This window comes from Archocentrus centrarchus, chromosome 16 (genome assembly GCF_007364275.1).
Source record: "Archocentrus centrarchus isolate MPI-CPG fArcCen1 chromosome 16, fArcCen1, whole genome shotgun sequence".
Taxonomy (NCBI): domain Eukaryota; kingdom Metazoa; phylum Chordata; class Actinopteri; order Cichliformes; family Cichlidae; genus Archocentrus; species Archocentrus centrarchus.
In genome coordinates, this window is record NC_044361.1 from 27,308,474 (window position 1) to 27,331,020 (window position 22,547).

The following is a 22,547-nucleotide window of genomic DNA, read 5'->3' on the forward strand; positions in this document are numbered from 1 at the left end:
TACAGTGAGTTGTATGTGAGGCTGCACTCTAAAGGAGAAAAAGGCTTGTATGGACTGGCTGGTTGGAGAGGTTGATCTGGGAAAGGATGTGCAGCAGGTTAGGGTGATTAAGGATAGTGTTAAGAAAATGGAAGGGGAACTTCAACAGAAGAGGAAAGGTAGTGAATCAGGAAGTTCAGAGGATTAATAAGGAGGAAGTGAGGTCACCAATGAAGAGGGTGAAGAGTGGAAACACAGTTGGTCCAGATGATATATCTATAGAGGTGTAGCGATGTCTAGGAGAGAGAGAGGTGGACCTTCTGACCACATTGTGGAACCCAATTTTGGAGGGTGAGAACATGTCTGAGGAATGGAGAAGAAGTGTACTGGTACTAATTTTCAAGAACACGCATGATGTGCATACCTATAGTAACGAGGGAAGAAGCTGATGAGCGATACATGAAGATATGTGAAAGAGTTGTTGCAGCTAGGTTAGGAAGAGAGGTGACGATCAGTGTGCAGCAGTTTGGCTTCGTGCTGAGAAAGAGCACTACAGATGCTACAGTTTGCTTTGAGAGTGTTGATGGAGAAGTGTAGAGAAGGTCAGAAGGAGCTGCACTGTTTTTTGTGGATCTAGAGAAAACATAATGATAGGGTGCCAAGAGAGGAACTGTGGTACTGTGTGAGAAAGTTAGGAGTGGCAGTGAAGTATATGAGTGTGAGTGCAGGACATGTATGAGGACAGTGATGAAGATGTGTGGTAGGAGTGGCAAATGGGTTCAAGGTGGGGGGGGGGGGGGTGATTACATCAGGGGTGGGCTCTGAGCCCCCTTTTGTTTGCAGTGGTGATAGACAGGCTGATAGATGAGGTCAGGCAGGAGTCTTCATGGACTATGATGTTTGCACATGACACTGTGATCTGTAGTGAGAGTACGGAGCACATGGAAGAGAGCCTGGAGGGGTGGAGGTATGCACTGGAGAGAAGAGGAATGAAAGCCAGGTGAAGCAAGACAGAATACATGTCTGTGAATGAGAGGGAGACAGATGGAAAGGTGAACATGCAAGAAGTAGAGGTAGTGAAGATGGATGAGTTGAAATACCTGAAGTATCCAAAAAGAGCAGTTAATGGCTAACAAATAAATAAATAAAAAATTTTGAAAAGATGGTCAAAATGACTACAGTTGAAAATATTAATATGTAACAGAGTAAATATTTCTAATTCAAGAAAGAAAAAAGCAGAACTTAAAATGGCTTACTAAAGGTAGTGCTAATATTAATAATAATATTAGTATTAATGACATTTAAATGGCAGTGTGTAATGAACAGTGCTGTGCAATAAAGCAAAACAAAGCAAAAAATAGGGACAATAAACAGCTTCGTGCTTTATCAGCATCCTCTAGTATCACCTGGCTAATATCTCGTTAAATAGCCCCCTCCATCGCTGTCAGATGACCGTAGGTGTCTCGGGTGTCCGGTGTTTCCCGACACGAGTCGAGTGGCTCCGAGAGCGAGCAGAGCCCGACATATTCTGAACATCTTCCAAATGTTGAGCCCGAGTCGTGAAGTGCTTCTCTTGAGGGGGGCGAGGTTGAAAGGGAGGGAGACGACGAGGTAGAAAACAGGCGACATCCACACAGATTTTACCCTCTGAAGGCATCCCGACATCTGCGCCGTGAATGCACCGCAGCTCCAGCCGGCCAGTTTAAGGTAGGTGAGCCGCAGAGCGCCGTTTTTCTTCACTTACATGTGTGGATATGTGACTTAAATGTGGCTGGAGCGCGACGGGTTAAATTCTGCAGTTTTTTTGCTTGCTGCGCTCTTCGGCTATCCCGGCTCTGAGGTGACTGATAAGACTTTGAGCTGCGAGGTTTATCACCAACTACACGCTTTACTGGTGTGAAAATATGTTACCTGTTAAACGGTCGCAATGTGGAGCTCGGGGCATACTTGATATTTTTCAAAATTTCTTCCTAAGCCTATTTCAATTGAAATTCTCCAAAATATCAGAAATGTAAATTGTAGATGCGAAATATTTTTATTTTTAGCAACATGTGGGCTCAACTAAGCCGGTTAAATACCTCAAATACTGAAAATGTAATAACATACAACAATAACAATAACATAATTATTATAGGGAAATTATATATTTATTTATTTTATATTCTCATCATACTAGTGGTGTGGTGCATTGGGTAACATGTTCTGTAAAGACTTGATTCATGATTTAGAGCATGATCTACAGCATCATTTCTGAGAAGAAGCTTTGGCCTAAAGGCTGTCTCTGCCTTGCTTCTCCCTGCAGTATCCTCCTCATAGGCTGGCCAGAGCGGCATGGCATGAAGGCCCCACACAACACATCCACTCTGTTTTTTTTTTTTTTTTTTTTTTAATCATTGCACAATTATTTCATCTTTACGATAAATAAATCTCACATCTTTTCTTTCATCACCTCCCAGTGTGTCAGTACTGCACATAGCTCCACCAGCCCCACTCCTCCTCCTCCCCACTCCTCCCTCATGTCCATTGATTTTAATGAATCTGACAGGTGCAAGCAATATGGTGGAAACCTGTCTCATCCTTTAGTTCACTGCAGCGAGCTTTGTAAGAAAATAGGTTGTCAGCTGCTACAGGGTTCCTCTACAAGATAAACTTCAAAAAATGATACATTCTGGTTTTGTCTGGACGAGGTAGTCTAGTTTGTTCAGTTTCTTTTTAAAACAGGAGTGCTGCAGTGATGTTTCACATTCTTTATTTTGGTGAAGGGGAAACCCAAAGTGTGTTTGACATATGATGCAATTAAATGAACGGTTTTCATCCACTTTCACTTGTCTTTTGATGCAGCAATGATTTCTTTTTTTTTGATGCCTCGTGATTTATAAATGCCAACCTCTGTGCGAACAGAGTGCAGTACATGCTTCTGTGTAAATGTGTTTGAGCTCACTTCTAGGAAAAGAGGGATGTGACCCGACCCCGTGTACCCCGTGTCATTTGCGTAAAGAAAGGTGACAATAAAGGTGAAATGATGGCAATTAAAGACAAAGTTTGCTTTGTAGGTGGCCCACATCTGCAGGCATTCAAGGCATTTCCTCCTCTTTAAAGGCCATGGACAAAGACCTGACTGTGTCTCCAGTAAGCAGGGAGTTTGGAGTTTAAAGGAACAAGCATAGGCTTTGATTTCAGAGTAGGATGCATTGGCTTGGATTATATAAGATGAGGAGGAGGAGAGGATAAAAGAGACGTGATAAGAGAGAAAGAGATCCAGAGAAAAACTCTGTGGCAAATGAGACCGATGCCCTGAGACAGGAAGCATGGGATTTGGATTGATAAAAGTCATCTTGAGAACACAAATTGTAGTGGAGAGACACTTCTGTCAAGCAGAAGCACAGAAAATTAACGAAGGCAACCGAAGAGGACAGGGTGACTTGAACAGGAGTATGGTGGTAGAATGTAATATTTGTAGATGCGAGAATGGTGACAGAAGTGAGAAAACAGAAGAAAAAATAGAAGGAGACTAAGTAGACAAACCAGTGAGGTGGAATGAAGACTGAATGAAGCTTAGGGAAGGGAGAGAAAGTCAGGAAAGGGTGGCAGATGGCATGTTAGTCTGTGCCTATGCTGGCATCCCAAAGGGCAGTGTATAAATAAGCTTATATTATAGCTTATTGCCTGTGTTTTCATGTGCATGCATGTTCATGCTCAGTGAAGCAGGCCTTGTCTTCTTGTGTTTGTCTTCAAATGCTAAAAAAAAAAAAAAAAAAAAGAGGGAGATTTTGATTTTTTGGTTCACATATTCCGACATAGAAACACCAGATTGTCCGTGGTGACTCCGTGAGGCCAACCGCTGTGGCAAACAGATGGACAACTGCTCCCCTCTCATTTTCTTTACAGCCAACCAATCCTACATCTCAGATTGTTGCATTAATTAAATGCTGACTTCTTCAAGGGTCATCAGTCTGTTTTTTAGTTAGATGTTACAATCGGAGAATGATGTAGCAGCTGAGAGGAAGAGATGAAGAAAAACATCGAGAAATGATGTGACCCTACGCTTATGTGTTCAGGCTTTAATAAAGTTCTTTATCTTGGGTGCCAGCCATGTCTCTCTCCTGACTAGTAGCATTTTACTGTTGAGAGTGAAAACACCCTAAACATCAAATGAAACACCCACTTTCAATTTCTTTCAATTTCACACACAGTTAAAAATAGTCCCATATATACTTCAGGGCAGTTCAGTAGCACGGTGGAGTGGTGGTTAGCACTGCTGCCTCGCAGCAAGGTCTTGGGTTCAAATCCATCATCTGGCTGGGGCCTTTCTGGAGTGGAGTGGAGTTTGCATGTTCTCCCCGTGTCTGTGTAGGTTCGCTCTGGGTACTCTGGCTTCCTCCCACAGTTCAGAGCTATGCAGTTAGTGATGTTAGGTTTCGTGGTGATTCTAAATTGTCCATAGGTGTGAATGCGAATGGTTGTCTGTGTGTCTCTGCGTCAGCCCTGCAACAGACTGGCGACCTGTCCCTATGGCAGCTGGGATAGGCTCCAGCTCCACATAGTTTAAATGACCAGCGGGGGGGTGTTGTGCTCATGAAGCCTCACGAAATGAGCCTTTATTTTAACCAATTGGATGGAAAGCTTCAAGGCTTCGTTAGGCTTCATCTGGCCGTCACTACTAAAGAGTATGCCTGTTAGGCCGAGATATGCTTTGGAATGTCTGCTTACTTACCGGCGTTTTCACAGTGAGTCCTGGCCCATGAGAAAAGGAGTAAAAGGGCTGAGCACTTATTGAAATGTGTGGAATCTAACTGGCTGGCAACAAGCGGGGCGTGGAGGCAATCTCAGTGGAAAAAATACAAGCACATGCAGGGTATGCATAACAGTGGGCCATCCAGCTTCCACGACAAAGATAGGGACTGCTGTTATAAAATTACAGTGGAACTGGAGTTTTAAACATGACTGGATTTATTTGCCAAGAGACAGTGTTCTGTGTGACGCAGGTTTGTTCCATATTTTGTTTCAGATACAATAAAATCAGTGGGTTTTTAGGCTTTCTGCCCAGAGTGCTGTGTGAGAACGTGGCAGACACAGTGCAGAGGGTTGTGTGAGGCCTTTCGGGAAACAGCAGTTCTGGTTGTCAGATTATTACACTGTGAAATTTTAATTATTGTCATTAAATAATAAGGAACATTGGCATTGGGTTTTTAAAAAAAAAAAAAAAATCCTGTTACATGTGTACCGAAATACACACTCAGCCTTTTACAGTGTGAAGATGGCTGCATGCTTCATAGCTTCCAGCAGGAATAGGATGTCTGATGACGTCTGCTGTGTTACAAAGCGACACTTTAATCCTTACTGCATGTTTATTAGCTGCTGCTAAGTGTGACTGTGAGCACTGCAGGTGTTCCCTCCCAGCCCCCTCCTGGGCTTTGTAAATGAAACTGCAGCAAAATCTCTTTTGCGCTCTCTTGATGTGCTGCCTCTGTGTAGTAGAAGGCAGCTCACATCATAATAATCCCTTCAGTGTTTCAACTGAATTCTTCCACAACAGAAAACTTTTTTTTCTCCTTTGGAAAAGCTACCTTTATTCTATGATCATATTCAAGCATGTCACTAATAAGCAGCTCTTGACATTGACATCTACAGGGTGGTTGCAGTTAAGGAGCTAGAGCAGGTCATCTATTAATAGGAACGTTGGTGGTTGAGTCCCTGGCTGCTCAGTCCAAAGTATCCTTGGGTAAGATACTGAACCCCAAGTTGCTCTCTGATGCATTCAACAGAGTGTGAATGTTAGCTAGAAAACACTTAAGCATAGAAAAAAATGGGGGAATGAGGAATGTTTTATAAAGTGCTTTGAGTGCTTCTGTAGAAAAACACTATATAAGAACTGCAGGCTTCTTGAAGGACGTTCAAAGCTCTTCTTTGGGTGTTGGCTGCCTTTTGTTCTACTTTCTGTCAAGATGATCCCACACTGCTTCAGTAATATTGAGGTCCAGGCTCTACGGCGGTCATTCCATGACTGAGAGTTTTCAACTGTGTGTTTTCTATCCAGGTGTGTTTTTACTGCATTGCCAGTGTGTTTGGGGTCATTCTTCATTCAAAAATGAAGCTGTTTCATTGATTCAACTAAAGAAATGGGAACAAATTGTGTATTTTTGCGACTGGCTGCCAGTAACAAATGCCTGTTAACACAATTTAAAATTGTTTCTTTGCTAAGTTGTCTGTTATATGCAGGCACAACATTGGTTCATCCCTTGTGTTAAGGGCTTTTTTATGCTCGAAGGATTCATAGGGCAGTGTTAAGCGGCTTAACTAAAAGCATTCCTCTGAAAATGGTCAGATACAAAGACTGGACTGAAAATGAGTGAAAAAGCAGCCAAGAAAGACTGGCTAATATGAAGAAATGAAGACTGGGTCAAGACTTTTGCACAGAACTGTATGCTATTGTGTTCTATTATGTCAACAATAGTTGCATCACAAGCTTATTTCATGTTCAATCATAATCAAGGAAATGACAGATAAATGTAATTTGCAGGGACTGCAAAATTCTCTGCAGACGGTCTCCCCATGGTGGGATTTTTGGAATGATTCTAGTCAAATCTAAATCTTTCACCTGTACTGAATAAAACAATGAAAATATAGAAAATTTCAGCCTCAGAGGTAGCCTACAGGTTTAAAAGATGCTCTTTTATATAAATAATTTAACAAATTATTATGAAAGATGTACACGTTTCCATTTTTAATGGTCTATTTCAAATATAATGATAATTTGAACTGTCAAACTGTGGTCACTGCAGGTGTTTGCTCCTGGTCTCCTCCTGGGCTTTTCAGTACCAGAGGATGGTTATTTTTGCTCCAGACCCTTGATGCATTTCTTCTGATGTTTCTGCATGAAAGTGAGGCATTCAGATGGTCAATACCTGCTCAGTGTTGCTGCAAATTCTTCTTAGAAACTTTCACATGGTCTTATGAAAATGATGTTTGTCCTCTTGATTTTCTGGTTTTAGATATTTCCTATTTGAGGCACACATTTTTAAGCAAATCTGTGAAACAAAAGAATGCCCATTAGGGTGACATTCAAATTCCTTGCAAAAAAAAAAAGGACTCACATCTATCTTGAATCTTTATGAAAGGAGGTTTATTATACATAATTTGAATTATGTGTGTTTGTTTTGCATATTCCAACAGGAATATTATAAATAATTAAATTAGATTAGGTGCAATGATTAATGTTGAGGGATCTGAATCAAAGATATGGGCTGGAACATTTTTATTTCTGCAGTCAGCATTCAAACTAGTGAACACGGTCCCTTTATTCCAGAGCTTAATGGGTTTTCAAGATATCCAGGTCATTTTGTCTAAATATGTCTAAACATAAACAACACACAAATATGAAGGAACTGAACTACTTTCATTTTTTATCTTGACTTTATCTGAACATAATTAATCTTCACTTTTCTTTCTAGACGCTAAAGAATCCGCTATCATGTGGACAGTCAGAGTGATCGCACTCAGCCTTCTGATTACCACAGGTAAGGCAATGCTGTTGCATCCAGGAGTTACCAATCAATGTCAGTTTACAGATTTTGTTTTTTAATAATCATATAATTAGATGCTGTGTTACTAAATTATATGATAGAAAAGGACTCAGAAAATTGTACTAAAGTTTACCTGATGAAATGAGTGTAAAATATTACTGATATCAGTATAACTTGAATTTTCTTTGGTTTTTGTTTACAGCTCTTTCTGCCCCCATAAAAGGTAAAACTTGTGTGTATAAAAAATTATTTTGACTTGTCATATATAAATTATGATCTTTATTTGCCCACTGATGTTTGTTTGTTTGCAATCCAGCTGATGAGGAATCTATCATCTTATTCCATGGAGAGGATTTCCACATCCTGCTGCCCTCCCAGAAGGTGGAGGTCTTATTTCAGAACAGGTCTACTCCTCGGCCAAAGGATGTGCACCTGATGAAGGAAGGCAAAGTGGTTCACAATCGGCCCACACTCGACCGCTCCAACACCCACCTCCTTATAGAGGCTGTGGGTGAGGGAGATGAGGGCGTGTACACCGTGAAGAATCTTGAGAAGCGAGACGATGTCAGACGCATGTCGCTTATAGTCCGAGGTACAGAATAACAAGACACATTAGAAATGGTAACAGTACATACGATTGGCGATGAAGGATAATCTCTCCTGACATGGTACCTTTGCACACGTACAAGTGGAATTTCACCTTAAAATTTTGATTCAGAATCTGTCGTAAAACTCAAGTTCCTAAAAAATCAAAACGGTGTTAGCAGCAGTTACATTTGAACTCATCTGTGATATTTAATTAACATGTTCATTAAAAACACACAATAAACCTTAACTTTAATTGTATTTTTACTGTTAATACAACTGTAAATTATACTTTTAATACAGTCCAGGCTAGCAATAACAACATGATTAACTAGCCAAGCCTTTTTTATTTAAATAAAAAGTGACTTTATGTTTTCCTTTAATCTTCGACCCTGACAGTCACGAAAGAGGCTGAAACAAGCTGCTATTTTCATTATATGTCAGTCTGCTGCTTATTTTTCTAATTAATTGATTAAAAAAATTGAGACCATACAATGTTGGAAAAATAGTGTACCCATAAGAATCTAGAATCTGTGGCTTTAATTAAAAAAATTTTTTTAGGTTAACATAATTGTTTCCAAATATTTTCCCTCAGTTGTCTCAATTAAAAACCTAACTACTTCTCTTCAGGTCTGAAACAGGAATCTGTGCAGTCCTGTGAAAATCTACACACATACTCTTTCCACAGGAATTAAGAAGCTAAATAGCAGGCAGGAACTGCTACTCAAATGCATTTGATTAACTGATCATCAGTAAGTGTGAGCACATCTATAAAAAAAAATCTATAAAAGCATAAGTTTGGCAGTTTGTAGGTCTGGAGCATTCAGGGATCTGTTAGCACACTGCCAAAGATGAACGACATCAGCAATGATCTGAGAGAAGCAATTGTTGCTGCTTATTAATCTGGGAAGGGCCATAAGATCATTTCCAAACAATTTGAAATCCATTGTTCTATAGTGAGAAAGATTATTCACAAGTGGAAAAAAAAAATCAAAACACATGCTACTCTACCCAGGAGTGGATGTCCCAGCAAATTCACTCCAAGGTTAAACCATGCAATGCTCAGATTGCAAAAAAACCAAGAACTACATCTCAGACTGTACAGGCATCAGTTAGCATGTCAAATGTTAAAGGTCATGACAGCACAATTAGAAAACAAGTCTGGCTTGTTTGGAAGGGTTGCCAGGACAAAGTTTCTTCTCTCTAAAAACATGGCAGCACAGCTTTGGTTTGCAAGGTCACATGTGAACAAACCACAAGACTTCTGGAACAATGTCCTTTGGACAGATAAGACCAAAGAGGAGATGTTTGCCCTTAATGCACAAAACACAAACACTTCACACCAACTGTGAAACACAGTGGTTGAGGGGTGATGATTTGGACTTATTTTGGTGCCACAGGACGTGAACATGTTGCAATCATGGAGTCAACCATGAACTCCTCTGTCTACCAAAGTATTCTAGAGTCAAATGTGAGGATGTCTGTCTAACAGCAAAAGCTTGGCCCAAACTGGGTCATGAAACAGCACAATGATGTCAAGCACAACAGCAACTCTACAACAGAATGTTTGGAAAAGAAAAGAACCAAGATGCTGCAATGGCCTCGTCAAAGTCCAGATCTCAACCTGACTGCAATGCTGTGGTGGGACTTTTAAGAGAGCTGTGCATGAACGAATGCCGACAAACCTCAATGAACCAAATGCTGTAAAGAAGAGTGGGCCAGAATTCCTCCACGATGATAGGATGGAGTGATAAAGTCATACAGAAAACTTTAATTACTTTAAGTTATTTCTACTAAACTACTCAATCATGGGGTGAACTCAGTTTTTCACAGGACTGCAAAGAGTAGAGCATGTATAGACTCGCTTCTTATTGCCCCTGAATACTGTCTCAGAGTGATGCTGAAAAGCTAATTCACACATTTATTACTTCTAGGCTGGACTATTGTAATTCATTATTATCAGGTAGTCCTAAAAGCTCCATGAAAAGTCTTCATCTGATTCAAAAATGCTGCAGCTAGAGTACTGACAGGGACTAGAAAGAGAGAGCAGATTTCTCCCATATTGGCTTCTCTTCATTGGCTCCCTGTTAAATGCAGAATATAGTTTAAAATAATCAGGCTTCATCTTATCATAAAGACCTTATAGTCCCATATCACCCCAATAGAGCACTTTGCTCTCAGACTGCTGGCTTACTTGTGGTTCCTAGGATACTTAAGAGTAGAATGGGAGGCAGAGCCTTCAGCTTTCAGGCCCCTCTTCTGTGGAACCAGCTCCCAGCTTGGATTTGGGAGACAGACACCCTCTCTGTTTTTAAGATTAGGCTTAAAACTTTCCTTTATGATAAAGCTTACAGTTAGGGCTGGATCAAGTAACCCTGAACCATCCCTTAGTTATGCTGCAATAGGCCTGCTGGGGGGGGGTCCCATGACCATTACCTTTTTTTACTCTGGTTACACAAAACTCTGTATTTAATCATTAATTATTATTAATCTCTGGCTCTCTTCCACAGCAAGTCTTTTGTCCTGTCTCTCTCTCTCTCCTCTCAGCCCCAACCAGTCATGGTTAATGACTGCCCCTCCCTGAGCCTGGTTCTGTTGGGGATTTCTTCCTGTTAAAAGGGAGTTTTTCCTTCCCACTGTTGCCAAGTGCTGCTCATAGGGGGTCATTTTGACTGTTGGGTTTTCTCTGTATTATTGTAGGGTCTTTACCCGCAATACAAAGCGCCTTGAGGCGACTGTTTGTTGTGATTTGGCGCTATATATATAAAATTGAATTGAATTGAATTGAATTAATCCCCTTGCATGTTCTCTGGAGTCAGAATCATCATATTGTCATTTCACTCACTTAAATCACACAGTCAGCAGCAAATTAAACATCCCATTTGCACATCCTGTTTGTCCTTTGAGTGTTACAAGTTGCAGCAATGTTGACTCTGTGTTCTGAGTGGCAAATCAGAAGAGATTATACGCACACAGAAATGTGAAAGAAGGAGGAGCAGTGGTGGGCTCAAACCCAATATGCATAAAGGCGGTTGTTGCACCGCAGTATGCACCATATGGAGGGAGTAAATGTGTTGTCAGATGATGAAGAGGTGTGCATGTGTTTGTGTGCAGAGTGTGAAAGCAAGCTGGAGCTGCCAGGCAGTAATTATGCAGCTCTTTAACCACCAACCCACTCTTCTCTTCTTCCATGCCTGCTGGTGTCCTGTCTTTATCTTGTCTTTGCTGTTTTTCCCTCTATTTGGTTTGTATTGCTACCCTTTCATTCCTGTTACTCTGATATTTTGGGGTCTTTTGTCCTCTTTTTGCACCATCTGTCAAGACATTTTCTCTTCCTCTCCCTTCATCATTTGTTCACCTTTTACTATCCTTTCTCAAATAAACTCACTCCTCCTGTGCTCCTCTCTGAAAATGTAAGGCAATTTCCTGTCCACACTGCTTAAACTTGTTGCCGCCACTTAATTAAGTGTTTATCTCTGCTTTTATGCTCTAGATTGCACCGTTGAGCAGATGGTCAAATATGGAGACAAGTTCAGTATTCATGTGGCTGGGGTGGCTGGTCCAATCACCCTTGAATATAGATCCAGTGCTATAGAGGCCAACCAGACAGCTAAGTAGGTGATATTTTAACCCAAGAAAATCTGTAATGGCTTTTTCCAACACTGATGTACATTCAAGCTCCTCTTTGACTTTACCTCCTGCAGGCCAGGTTTAGTGATACTGACTGCTACAGGGACATCAACAGAGCTCTATCAGGGTCGTGTCAGCGCCAATGATCGTTTTGTCACCCTCAGTGGTGTTACAGGTGCAGATGAGGGTAGCTACACTGTCAGGGATAACAAAGGTCATATTCAACGGAAAGTCTGTCTCAATGTCAGAGGTGAGAGCACAAATGAAGACACATCATATGTATTTTCTTCTCCCATGCTTGACTTGTTTTAAATAAGCTTCTTACCGGATGTTGTTTTTTTCTCTTCTAGTTTTTGCACTGCCATAATGGCTTTTTAAAGATGGAAACATTAATGGGCTCCTGTGGGCTAGTGCATTTCAGATGGTCCATGGAGCAGTAAACAGACCTGTGATGTATTTATCGAATGTCCTCCCTTCTTCTCTGTCTCTTTGTGTCTCAGAGCACAAAGAGTTTGTGAAATTGCAGCATGGTAAACAACTGAAGATAAACCTGATACTCAACAGCTCCTTGGTCCACCTCTACTACAGCCCCCAGAAAGACTCCACACAGAGCCTGCTGTTGGACAATGGAGAATTTACACCTGTAATTAGAGCCTCTTTTCCCTTTATAGTCCAGCCTCTGCTGTGATTGTTTCATTTTTGTATGTTACAGCAGAGATTTTCCTTATTTTCTGTTTTTACTTTTTTCTTTTCTTATTTTCTGTCATATACTGTTATAATGGTGGATGCTGATGTTAAACATGGTCAAATTTTTAAATAATGAGGTCAGCATGTGTAATTTCTATGAGCCAAAAGTTCAGAATTCAGACCGCCCTAAATTTTAGGCTTTTTTTTTTTTTCTTTTTCACTCTTGGCACAGTATGATGTCAGAGAGAGGTGATATCCTTTTATGGTCTCAGAGACATAGCAACCCCAACCACCTGTATTTAAACCATTTGCTGTAAGGGAAGCTCCTGGGGCACAGTTTTTGCACTGATGTTAATGCCTGAGGAGGTTTGAAACTGAGCAGTTACTGAGTCAGCAGAGCATTGGTGACTTTAAAGCACTGTATGCTCCAGCCAGCACTCAGTGACCCTGCTCTGTAACTTTACATGGCCTGCCACTTTGTGGCTGAGCTCCTGTGGCTCCTAAGCACTTCCACTTTGCAATAATACCACTTACAGTTGATGGTGGAATATCTACAAGGGAAGAAGTTTCACAGACTGACTCATTGCACAGTAGCATCCTATTACAGTACAGCACTTGAATTCAGTAAAGGCAGACTGCATGGCTAGGTGCTTGATTTTATAGGCCTGTGGCCCATTCTTTTTTTTATCCACATAAGGTATGATATGGAATGCTAACAGTAGGTATCATATCAACACAGTAGCTGCCACTTACAAACTTACACCTTATAATCAGATATAAAATCACTTATGTCTTATTATGTAAAAAATAAAAATAAATAACACAAACATTAATTTGCCATAGATATTGTAAAAGTTAATTTTACAGCTCACATTCTATAGTGCAGTAGTATGCATCCCTTGTTTAAAACATTTACCCATATTTTGCCTATTTTCTTCTCGTTATCTATAATCTGTTAAATAACTGCAGCTTTCTTAAGTGCTTTGCTGAATCTCAGGTGGTTTTGTAGCTAATAAATGTTTCTAATGGACATTTAATTTACTTTTGTGTGTGTGTGGCTTAAGCGCATGGGATTTATGTTTTTGATGTCGAGTGTAAAAATGTCTGTGTATTCATTCTAGGCTCAAACAGAGCTGGGTTTTGAGAACCGTCTGTCTCTGGAGGGTTTACTGGTCATTCTTAATGATATCAAGAGTGGAGATGAAGGCCTGTTCACAGTTATGGACCTAAAGAATTTCACTGTGTCTACTGTCCACCTGGAAATAAAACGTAAGCAAGGACTGGGGCAAACACAATCTGGTTGAAAAGTGAGGGCTTATAAACTAGATTATAATGCTGTGTATGCTGGTAAATGGTAGTGGATCTGAAAAAAGTCCCGCCTGAACCCTACAGTGTCAGTGGATTTATTTATTTTTTTAACTCAGGCAAAATGTTACCTTCATCCTGTGAATATTTTCAAAGTTACAGGCCCTTGAAGTACACAGGGGTGAGTCGAAATTTGGTGCTTTTTAAATTTGCCTTACTTTTCCATAATTTTTAAGCCCTGAAAGTTAATTTTTCTTATTTTGAGTATATGTTAGAAGATTGTGCATGCCTTTGGGTGTGTTAAGTTAATTGGTGATCCTAAATTGATCATAGGTGTGAAAATAAATTTCACTGCATCACTGAGAGGTAACCCTCCTACTTCTGTCCCCTCCTTTTTCCTACTCTGTGTCTTGCAGCCTACAGGCTGGAGACGCTGTATGTGGCCATTATTGCCCTGTTGGGGCTGCTGGCTTTCCTTCTGCTGGTCTGCCTGCTGTCCTGTCTGATCAAAGTGAAGAAAAGGGCCAAGAGGGCTGCCGCCCTGGAGAAGATTGCCCAAAATGCTGGAAAAGAGGATGAGGGAGAGGCCTTCAGACAGGTTAGAGAAAAAAAAATACACTACTGAAAAAAAATACACTATAATGACAAGTGTTGTTCTGTTTATGTCTTCACAGGTGGTCAAGAACATCACCAAACTCAGCGAGGAATCCAAGCATTCCCAGGCTGACACCACAGAGAAGTCACAGAGCACTGAGGTGGATATTAAAGTAAGGAAATGTGTTATTTCTCACTTAAAACTGAGTCACTGAGGTTCTAATAATGTCTCAATTCTTATGCTGTTCTAAGCGTTTACAGAGAGTCGCAGCTTATTCAGAACGCTACTGCTAGAGTCCTCACTAAGATCGAGAAAGTGGATCACATCAGTCCAGGTCTCAGATTTTTTGCAGTGGCTTCCTATCTGACAAAGAATGGATTTTATACTATCACTATGATTTATAAAGGTTTGAATGATTCAGGGCCAAAATACTTTTCTGATCTGCTGCTATGTTATGAGCCATTCTGACTCCTCAGGTCTTCTGGGACAGGTCAATAGTCACAGCCAAACACTTCAAAGCATCTCAAGATTAGATTTAACTCATTGTGCACACAACAAAATGATCGTTCCAGATCACTCATCCAGAGATGAGCATCTGCAGTCATGCAGCCAGAGACCGGCACAATGTGGTTTAAGTGTCTTGCCCAAGGACACAACACAGTGCAGGGACAAGGGCTTGAACCAGCAACCCTCCAGCTTCAAGGCGAACACCTACCAACTGCGCCACTGCCACTAATACATGTATTTAAGCCATCTCTCAGAAAACCTGAGGAACTCTGTTTTTTTAAACTCAAGGCTGAAAACATTTGTTTGCCACTGCGTTTTACACCTTACCCTCCTTACATTACCCTCAGTTACATTTGTTAAAACCTTGCACTGCACTGTAGCTTTGCTGTGACATGTATTCTCCTGTTTTATTCAATTTTAGCTTGTTATTATCTTTCAGTTGATTTTATGGTTTTAAAAACGTTTGTATATGTGCCTTTTTATATCCCCTTATATATCTGTTACTTGCTAGTGGCACTTTGAATCATCTTGTTTTTAATAGACACAAATAAATTTGTTTGGCCTTGTCTTCCTGCACTCAGGGTCTGGAAGTTTCCTCTAAAGAAGTTGGAGTTGGTAATCTAGAGACCAGTGACTCTGGTGTTGGCTTTAACACTGCTCTCCCACTGGACACTGACACTGAGGCCCCTGATCAAATCCCTGACTCCGAGGCTGTAAGCATCTCTGTTGCTCCTGAAACCAAACCAAGTCTTCCATCTGCTGCTGAGTCCAAGCCAAGTGCTCCTCCGGGTGTGGAAATTAAGCCCAGTCCTATATCTGAAACTAAAGTAACTCCAGCCCCTGAGACTAAAAAAATTCCTGATCAACCTGTGGAGGAAAAGTTGGATGTACCCAAAGCAACAGATGCTAAACCTAGTCCAGCCCTGAGCCCAGAACCCAAGGCTGGTCTGAGTCCAGCTGATATAAAACCTGCACCCAGCCCAAGTCCAGAGCCTAAACCAGCTGTTCCCAAAGCCACCACTCCAACACCTGAGAGTAAGAGTGCCCTAACTCCCACACCTGAGCCCCCCAAGCCAACCACACCAGAACCTATTACCAACGGCACGCCCGAGCCGGGGCCGGATTCCAAACCGAGCCCGGATCATGCTGATATTATCAAAGGCTCGGCTCCAAAAGCAATCACTCCTAAAACCCCTGAAGTGGAGCTGAAAGCCAGTGGTGCCACATTGGAGGCCAGCAAAGATGGCACTGTAGCCGAGGATTCAACTACTACCACTTGAGAAGTGCCCCTTCAAAAACACAAAGGAAGCCCCACAGATCTTCTCCACCACTCACCACTACCGTAGACAATCGAACACCCATTACCAAATAATGAGGAAATCACTGCAGCTGGGGCGAGGACCTCGATTTAACATGACTAATGCCTGAACACAGTATTACCTTGATAATCTCACTTATCTATAACTAACACTTAAACCTTTGAGACTCTCTGGCTCAGAAACATTTCACATAACAAACGTGGCTTTTGATTGTTAAACATTTTAGTTGTACACACCTCGCAGCCTTGTTATTTTGTTCATTTTTTAAAGTAAAACTGCCAGACTGCAATTTCAATCTTTTGCAGCATTTACAACTAAAATGTTTACTCCACATGAGGTCTTTTTCTAAAGTATCCAAATGGTTTACGGCATTTCATTAAAACAACTCACTAGAATTGCTTATTTGACCTTAACTAACCACAATTTCCCATTATGATGCTTGTTCCTCTAATAGCATGTGGATGAAGCAGATAAAAAGCATACAATTTTTCATGTCAAGCTTCCTAAAATGTGTGATGGATTGATATCATCAAAATAAAAACCCCTCTAGATTGCACTGCTGGTGAACTTTTGTACATAGGTGAAATGTGGATTTTATTCACATGAGCCAGTCCTCTAGAAACATCCGCAGTGCATTATTACATAGACTTTAATGTAACTTTAGCTGTGCGCACGCACGCACGCACACACGCACAGGCATTTATACTAATAATACTAACCACTTTATTTATAGTCTTTGAGACTGAGATTGAGACTCCCAGTGGAAATTTCAGACGATTAATCTGTGTTTTGCGGGCTGATCCCTCAAGTCCAGATCATCCACTTTATTGCCTTTGATCTGGATTTCCCCGTGGCTCCATAAAAAACCCAGTACCCTTACAGTTTAATGGGAAAGTCATGCCAGCTGAAACTTCAACCACTTAATGGGACCACCCTGCGCTCGCAGTATGAAATACAAAATCAAATTGCATGGTAAATTCACATAGTTAGAACATGTTTCTTTGGCTCGCTTGTTTCTTTGTTTTTTTCATTCTTTCTGCTGCTGTTATCCCTCCCTTTTTCTTTGCCTTTGTTCACTCTTCTTTTTGTTTCTACCTCCATCACCTCCACCAAGGTGGCTTTGTCATTGGTTCGGCTGATTGATTAATTAAAAAAAGTATGGAAAGATTTGTATGAAAATTTTACAAGAGCTGGGGCTTGGTCCATCTTAGAAGTGATCAGCTTATGGATTTAATCCAGATCTGAATTGAGGGATTTTTGGAAAGATTCTTCACAGTCATGAGATAGGCCAAATTTAAAATTTTGCCCCATATCTTCACAAAAAAGAGACTAATTGGGAGATAATGATTCATGGTGCGGAGGAAATTTTAGCCTCCACACCATGAATATGCAGTCTTTCACTTCTTCCTCTCTTTATCCTCACACCTCTTTCTTCCTCTCCCTTGTTCTGCTTTCATTTGCATGCTGTCTTTTTTTTTTTTTAGCAACTTAAATTCATGGCCTTTTTTAAAAAAAATTCTAACTAGACATTTCCTTCAAAATATTAGATTTTGTTGACAGTGACAGAGAGCTGTTCCCATGTCTTTGACACTGTAAAATTTGGGAGAGCCCTCACAATATTTTTGCCTCACATCTTCACCGGCTCCAAAAACTCCTGCAGTGTGAATCCTTCATCGGGTCCATAACCCCGTCTGTGCAAAGCTGACCTGGGTGAGTTTTTAGGTTTGACGATATCCAGTCAACACAATTTCAGTTGAAACTCTTTTGGTACATATGATACAGAGGAGGTGTGCAGGTACATTTTAATGTGCACGTCTCTACCTCATGTTTTAACTGACTAGTGACAAACCAACTGCTGTCCAGGTTTGATGCACTGAAATCATCAAAAAGCATTTTGGATTGTCGAGAGAAGTACAACAAGTCCAGCATCAAAATTCAATCAAATTATCAGAGAAATGTAGGAAATCTAAAAGTACATCCATGCACAATCAACTGACCTTTTCTTTATAGTTTTCCTTACTAATAGAGTTTTCTTGTGAGTTAATGAATATGTCAGCATCCAAAAAAGCCATAAAACGAGTTAGATGTCAGATTTGATACCAAGATCAACACAATAAATAAACTAAAATTACCAAAAAAAAAAAAACTCAAGGTGCCTCAGCATTAGCTGGATTAACAGTATTGGTAAGTCAGATGTATTACAAAGGCATTTTAATGTAACGTGTACGACGCTGTATACGCCTTATTTCCAGCCTGGATCTGTGTGGGAACCACAACCCTATTTGGCAATACTAACAATGCTCTTCATATAAACGTATACACACACATGTAGACACACACATGTAAAGCACAAACATGCACTCCAGCCTTGTAAATACTGCATGTGTATGAAAGCGTAACCCCCACAAGGCTGAATGTTTTTAATGTATAAACCAGCTGTCGTATCATGCTTAATAATAAGAAGGAAATCATTTAAATTTCTCTACAAATATATATACACACACACACACACACACACACACACACACACATATTAATATTCACTAATGTCTTGAACTAATTTAACAACCAAATATTGTAAATTCCCATCAAGACTATATTAGCCCATTTTAGATCAGTTATTGTCTGCTGCTGTCAGCATACCATATCTCTCACAGTATTTACATGTTAATAATGTTTAACCAGTATCATATACAGCATTGACTGCAGCATGCCCACAACATGTTCTGCTTCTATTGTCCAGACGTTGTGTCAGTGTGTGTGAATAGAGGAGCGGTGTTTTTAATGTCGCCATCGTTGTGTGCATTTCAAAGTCCATATGCCTATGATGCACGTATCTGTAAGTGTGTGAGTGATTAATGAGTGAGTGTGTGCTGAATCTATGCACAGGCAGTTTGTACAGAAAGGAAATTATGTGTGCTTTTCCATTTGTTGTGAGTAAAGTATCCATGTGCCTGCTTCAATCGTCTTGCAGTGTGAATAGAAAAAAAAAACGCTGTGTTTAAATCATGAGTGTGAATGTGTTGAAAGCCACAAAAATATTGTAAAAACGTATTGTAACTTTGAGATATTCAAGTGACTCTTTGTCTTTGTTTTAGTGCCTAAAATGTATATTGGATAGTTGGCCTGTATTCTGTCGTTAGCCACATCCTAATGGCACCTTTTTTCTTAATAAGTAGGATATTTACAGATGCAGAAGGCAGCTTGAACACCCGAATGAACAAAGAAACACAGCTGTCTGATCTAAGATGTATTAATGTGAAAAAAAAATGTGTATGAATGAGTAAGTCAGCCATTCCCAAAGTCAAGAGTGCTGTAGCCCACATAAAAACCAGAAAATCCCATGGGGCCCCCCTGGTTGTCCGATAGTGCTGGCTGGTGAAATTTTCCTGACTAGAAATCTGTCTTCAAAATACAAGTGAAAGTGATACATGTCCTTGAAAATTAGATTTAATAAACATAAACAACACAGCTAATATAATATAAATATAAATTATAATATAAATAGAAATATAAGTTGCTACCCAGTCATATGTAAAGTGCTAATTCCCAATATGTGACCCGCTTGCCACGAGGACACAAACTTTAATACAAGAGCAGTAAATTTAGGTCAGAGTAATGAGTAATATCGCAAACTAACCACCTCCTATTACCAGTTTTAATTCACTTTTTATATAAATAAATACATTTTTATATAAATATGTATCTATTTGCATATTTGTGAGTAATTTCAAACTGAATTTCTGTTATTACTGCGGCCCACCTACAGTACCTTCACAGCCCACCAGGGGGGCATGGCCCACACTTTGGGAATCACTGGCCTAAGTGAACAGAGTCCAACTGGTATATCAGTCCAACATATTGGCCGATATTAGTAATTTACCTATATATCAGTATTTAGTATTAGTGGCATTTATAATGGCCAATGAATGAAAATTTTAAAAAGTAAGGATGTTGCATAGTTTGCCTACCAGAGGGCACTCTGAAGTCTGATTTTGAAGCCTCAAGACAAGCATTTTAGGTGTCGTCATCTTGGTTGCAAAAACCCGAGGAGGGGCAAATGTGGCTGTGGTGATTTAAAAATATTGGAGTTTGAAATAATCAACTATCGGCATTGGTATCGGTCTTTAAAATCTTTTATCGGTTGAGCTCCAAAAGTGATGAAGGGAGTCTGACTTAATTGTAAGTAGCACACAGACTGCTGAGTGCATTTTGCTTGTACGTGAAGGTGTTTCCATTAATTGAGTCTATGGCTTAGTTTGGAGTTTGTGAGTGAGGTCATGGTAGCAGCAGATGAATGACAAGGCTTTGTGTGGGTAACCCTTTGGGTTATGTTGTTGTAAGCAATTAATGAGAGGTGACTAGAACAGCATTTCAACACACCAAGAAAGCCACTTAGAGTGAGTATAAGAGTGAGAAAGGCAGACAGTGAGTGAAAGGAAGAGTTATTACAGCTAAATTGTGCCAGGGGGATTGTGGTTTCATACCAATCTCTGATTAGAGAAAACACTGTGGTTAAGACCACTTGTACTCCTTGCACTATGTGAGTTGTCTCTGCCCTGATATTCTCTAATTCCTGCCGCTGTCCTGGCCTGGTTGTGGTTTGATGTCCCACATGGTCTCTCTGTACTTCCTTTTTGCACAACACTTCACACAGATGTTTTGTAAAGAAAATGTCTTTATTTCATGTCTAAAGGAATACTAAGAATAAACAAAAGAGATTATGACATCGGCTGTCTTGCTGCCTCAATTTTTTTTTCTCTGCGATTAACACCCTTGCAGAAGGACACTGTGGTCTCAGGGCTGTCCCACCAATCTCAGGATGTTATCTCACTCGGTGTCACCCATAATTTGTGAGGAACACGTGTCACTTTCTCACCAGTGGCCACACTAATCCTCCCGCTGTGTTTTGAGCTTCTATAACCTCCCCAGGACACATCATAGCAGAGAAGGCACAACAGAGATATTTATATGCAGGCCAAAGGTAACAACATCGCAACTCTGTTTACACCAGCTGTGGAGCCACAGTGGCTGCAAATGACAACCTTTAAGAGTAAAGAAATGTTACAGAAACAGCCATCTGTAGATATTCCATAAACTGAATGCATAAATTGATTAGTTTTTTCTATTTGAGCCCCTTTTCATCAGAAAGTAAGTGGATAATCATTGAGAGGGACTTTTTTTATCTTATAATGTGGGGCATAATTAGGTTTTGACTGATCTATCAATTATATTCTTGAGTAAGATGCTAAATAATCCAGTTGGAGAGGTGCTTAAAAATTAAAAATTGTCTGATGCAATCACAGTCAATAAATTCTGCTATTTTAAGTCATTAATGTCTTAATGTCCAGTTCCAGCTGATGTGAATAGTTTCTTATAGTGAAGGGACAAAGATATTTAGTGGTGCCGTGTTCTTTCCATAATCAGTGTCACATGGGTTATAGAAGGGAAACAGAGGTACCTCCATAGTGCCCATGGAGAAGGTGTAGATTGGTGCCATGGTAAGAGCATTATAAAAGGTCACTTCCTCCTTTTCACAGTCCAAGAACACTCCAATGCGGACGAGGTGGAGGGACACCTTGATCTTAATGGGGTCTGGGTCAGTGCAGGCTAGGATAGATCCACCCTTTAGTGCCAAGGTCCAGAGGCCGCTGGAGGTCCCTGTGGCAGACATCTCCCCTCTTGGGACGTCCTCTCTGGCCACACCCAACCTCCACGCTGTCTTACCCCCCACCTCCACCTCCCAGTAGTGTCGCCCCGTAGTGAAGCGCTCACGGCCCAGCACACAGTAGTAATAGTGGAACCTTCGCGGGTTGGCCTGGCAGTCAGTTGTGTCTTTATCCTCATCAAACCAAAGTGAAGTGCAGGATTCAGACAGGGTCAGATTCGGGTGGGCTGTTTCAGGGTCAAAGGTCACTGATGTTATATCTAGAAGAAGAAACAGATTGAGCACAGTGATTGCTGCTGCTGATTTGCATGCTTAAATTGAATGATATTATATAAACATACTTGGGTAGAGGCAGCTTTTCATGTGCTTCCATATTCTGTACTGGATGGGACCGACAAACTGGCCAGAACGAACCTCTGTATCCACCTCAGCTGGGAGAACAAAGCTGACCTGAGATCTGTTGGAACAAAGCAGGAAGGACTGAATGGTAGGAGGTCAAGCTCTGACACACCACAGAGAAGAATATGGAGACAGACTGATGCCACGCTTCCACACACAGAAGATAAATGAGATGCAAGGTAATGCTGAGATTCAGACTAGTTTGCTAAAACCACACTTTTGAGAAAACCTACCTTTTTATGAGATCTTGAATTTCCTAAAATGAAAGAAAAGTTAAGAATTCAATGAAAATTACACAATAAAGCACTACTATCATTAGAAAATTGATTTGCAGATCGTCATCGCCCTTT

General features: G+C 40.6%; 1 protein-coding gene across 2 annotated transcripts; it reads left to right on the top strand.

Moving 5' to 3' along the window:
* Nucleotides 1-1,545: 1,545 nt before the first annotated feature.
* Nucleotides 1,546-20,859, top strand: LOC115794080 (proteoglycan 4). Of its 2 annotated transcripts, XM_030749337.1 has the most exons (11): nt 1,547-1,686; nt 7,431-7,496; nt 7,705-7,725; nt 7,819-8,094; nt 11,581-11,701; nt 11,792-11,967; nt 12,218-12,360; nt 13,526-13,673; nt 14,126-14,307; nt 14,384-14,476; nt 15,393-20,859. In XM_030749337.1, exons 2-11 carry the CDS (start codon nt 7,451-7,453, stop codon nt 16,089-16,091), a joined length of 1,905 nt encoding a protein of 634 aa, XP_030605197.1. In that variant the 5' UTR covers nt 1,547-1,686; nt 7,431-7,450; the 3' UTR covers nt 16,092-20,859. The 2 variants fall into 2 exon arrangements, with proteins under 2 accessions (XP_030605198.1, XP_030605197.1); XM_030749338.1 differs by lacking the exons at nt 11,581-11,701; nt 11,792-11,967 and having other exon boundaries at nt 1,546-1,686.
* Nucleotides 20,860-22,547: the final 1,688 nt, after the last annotated feature.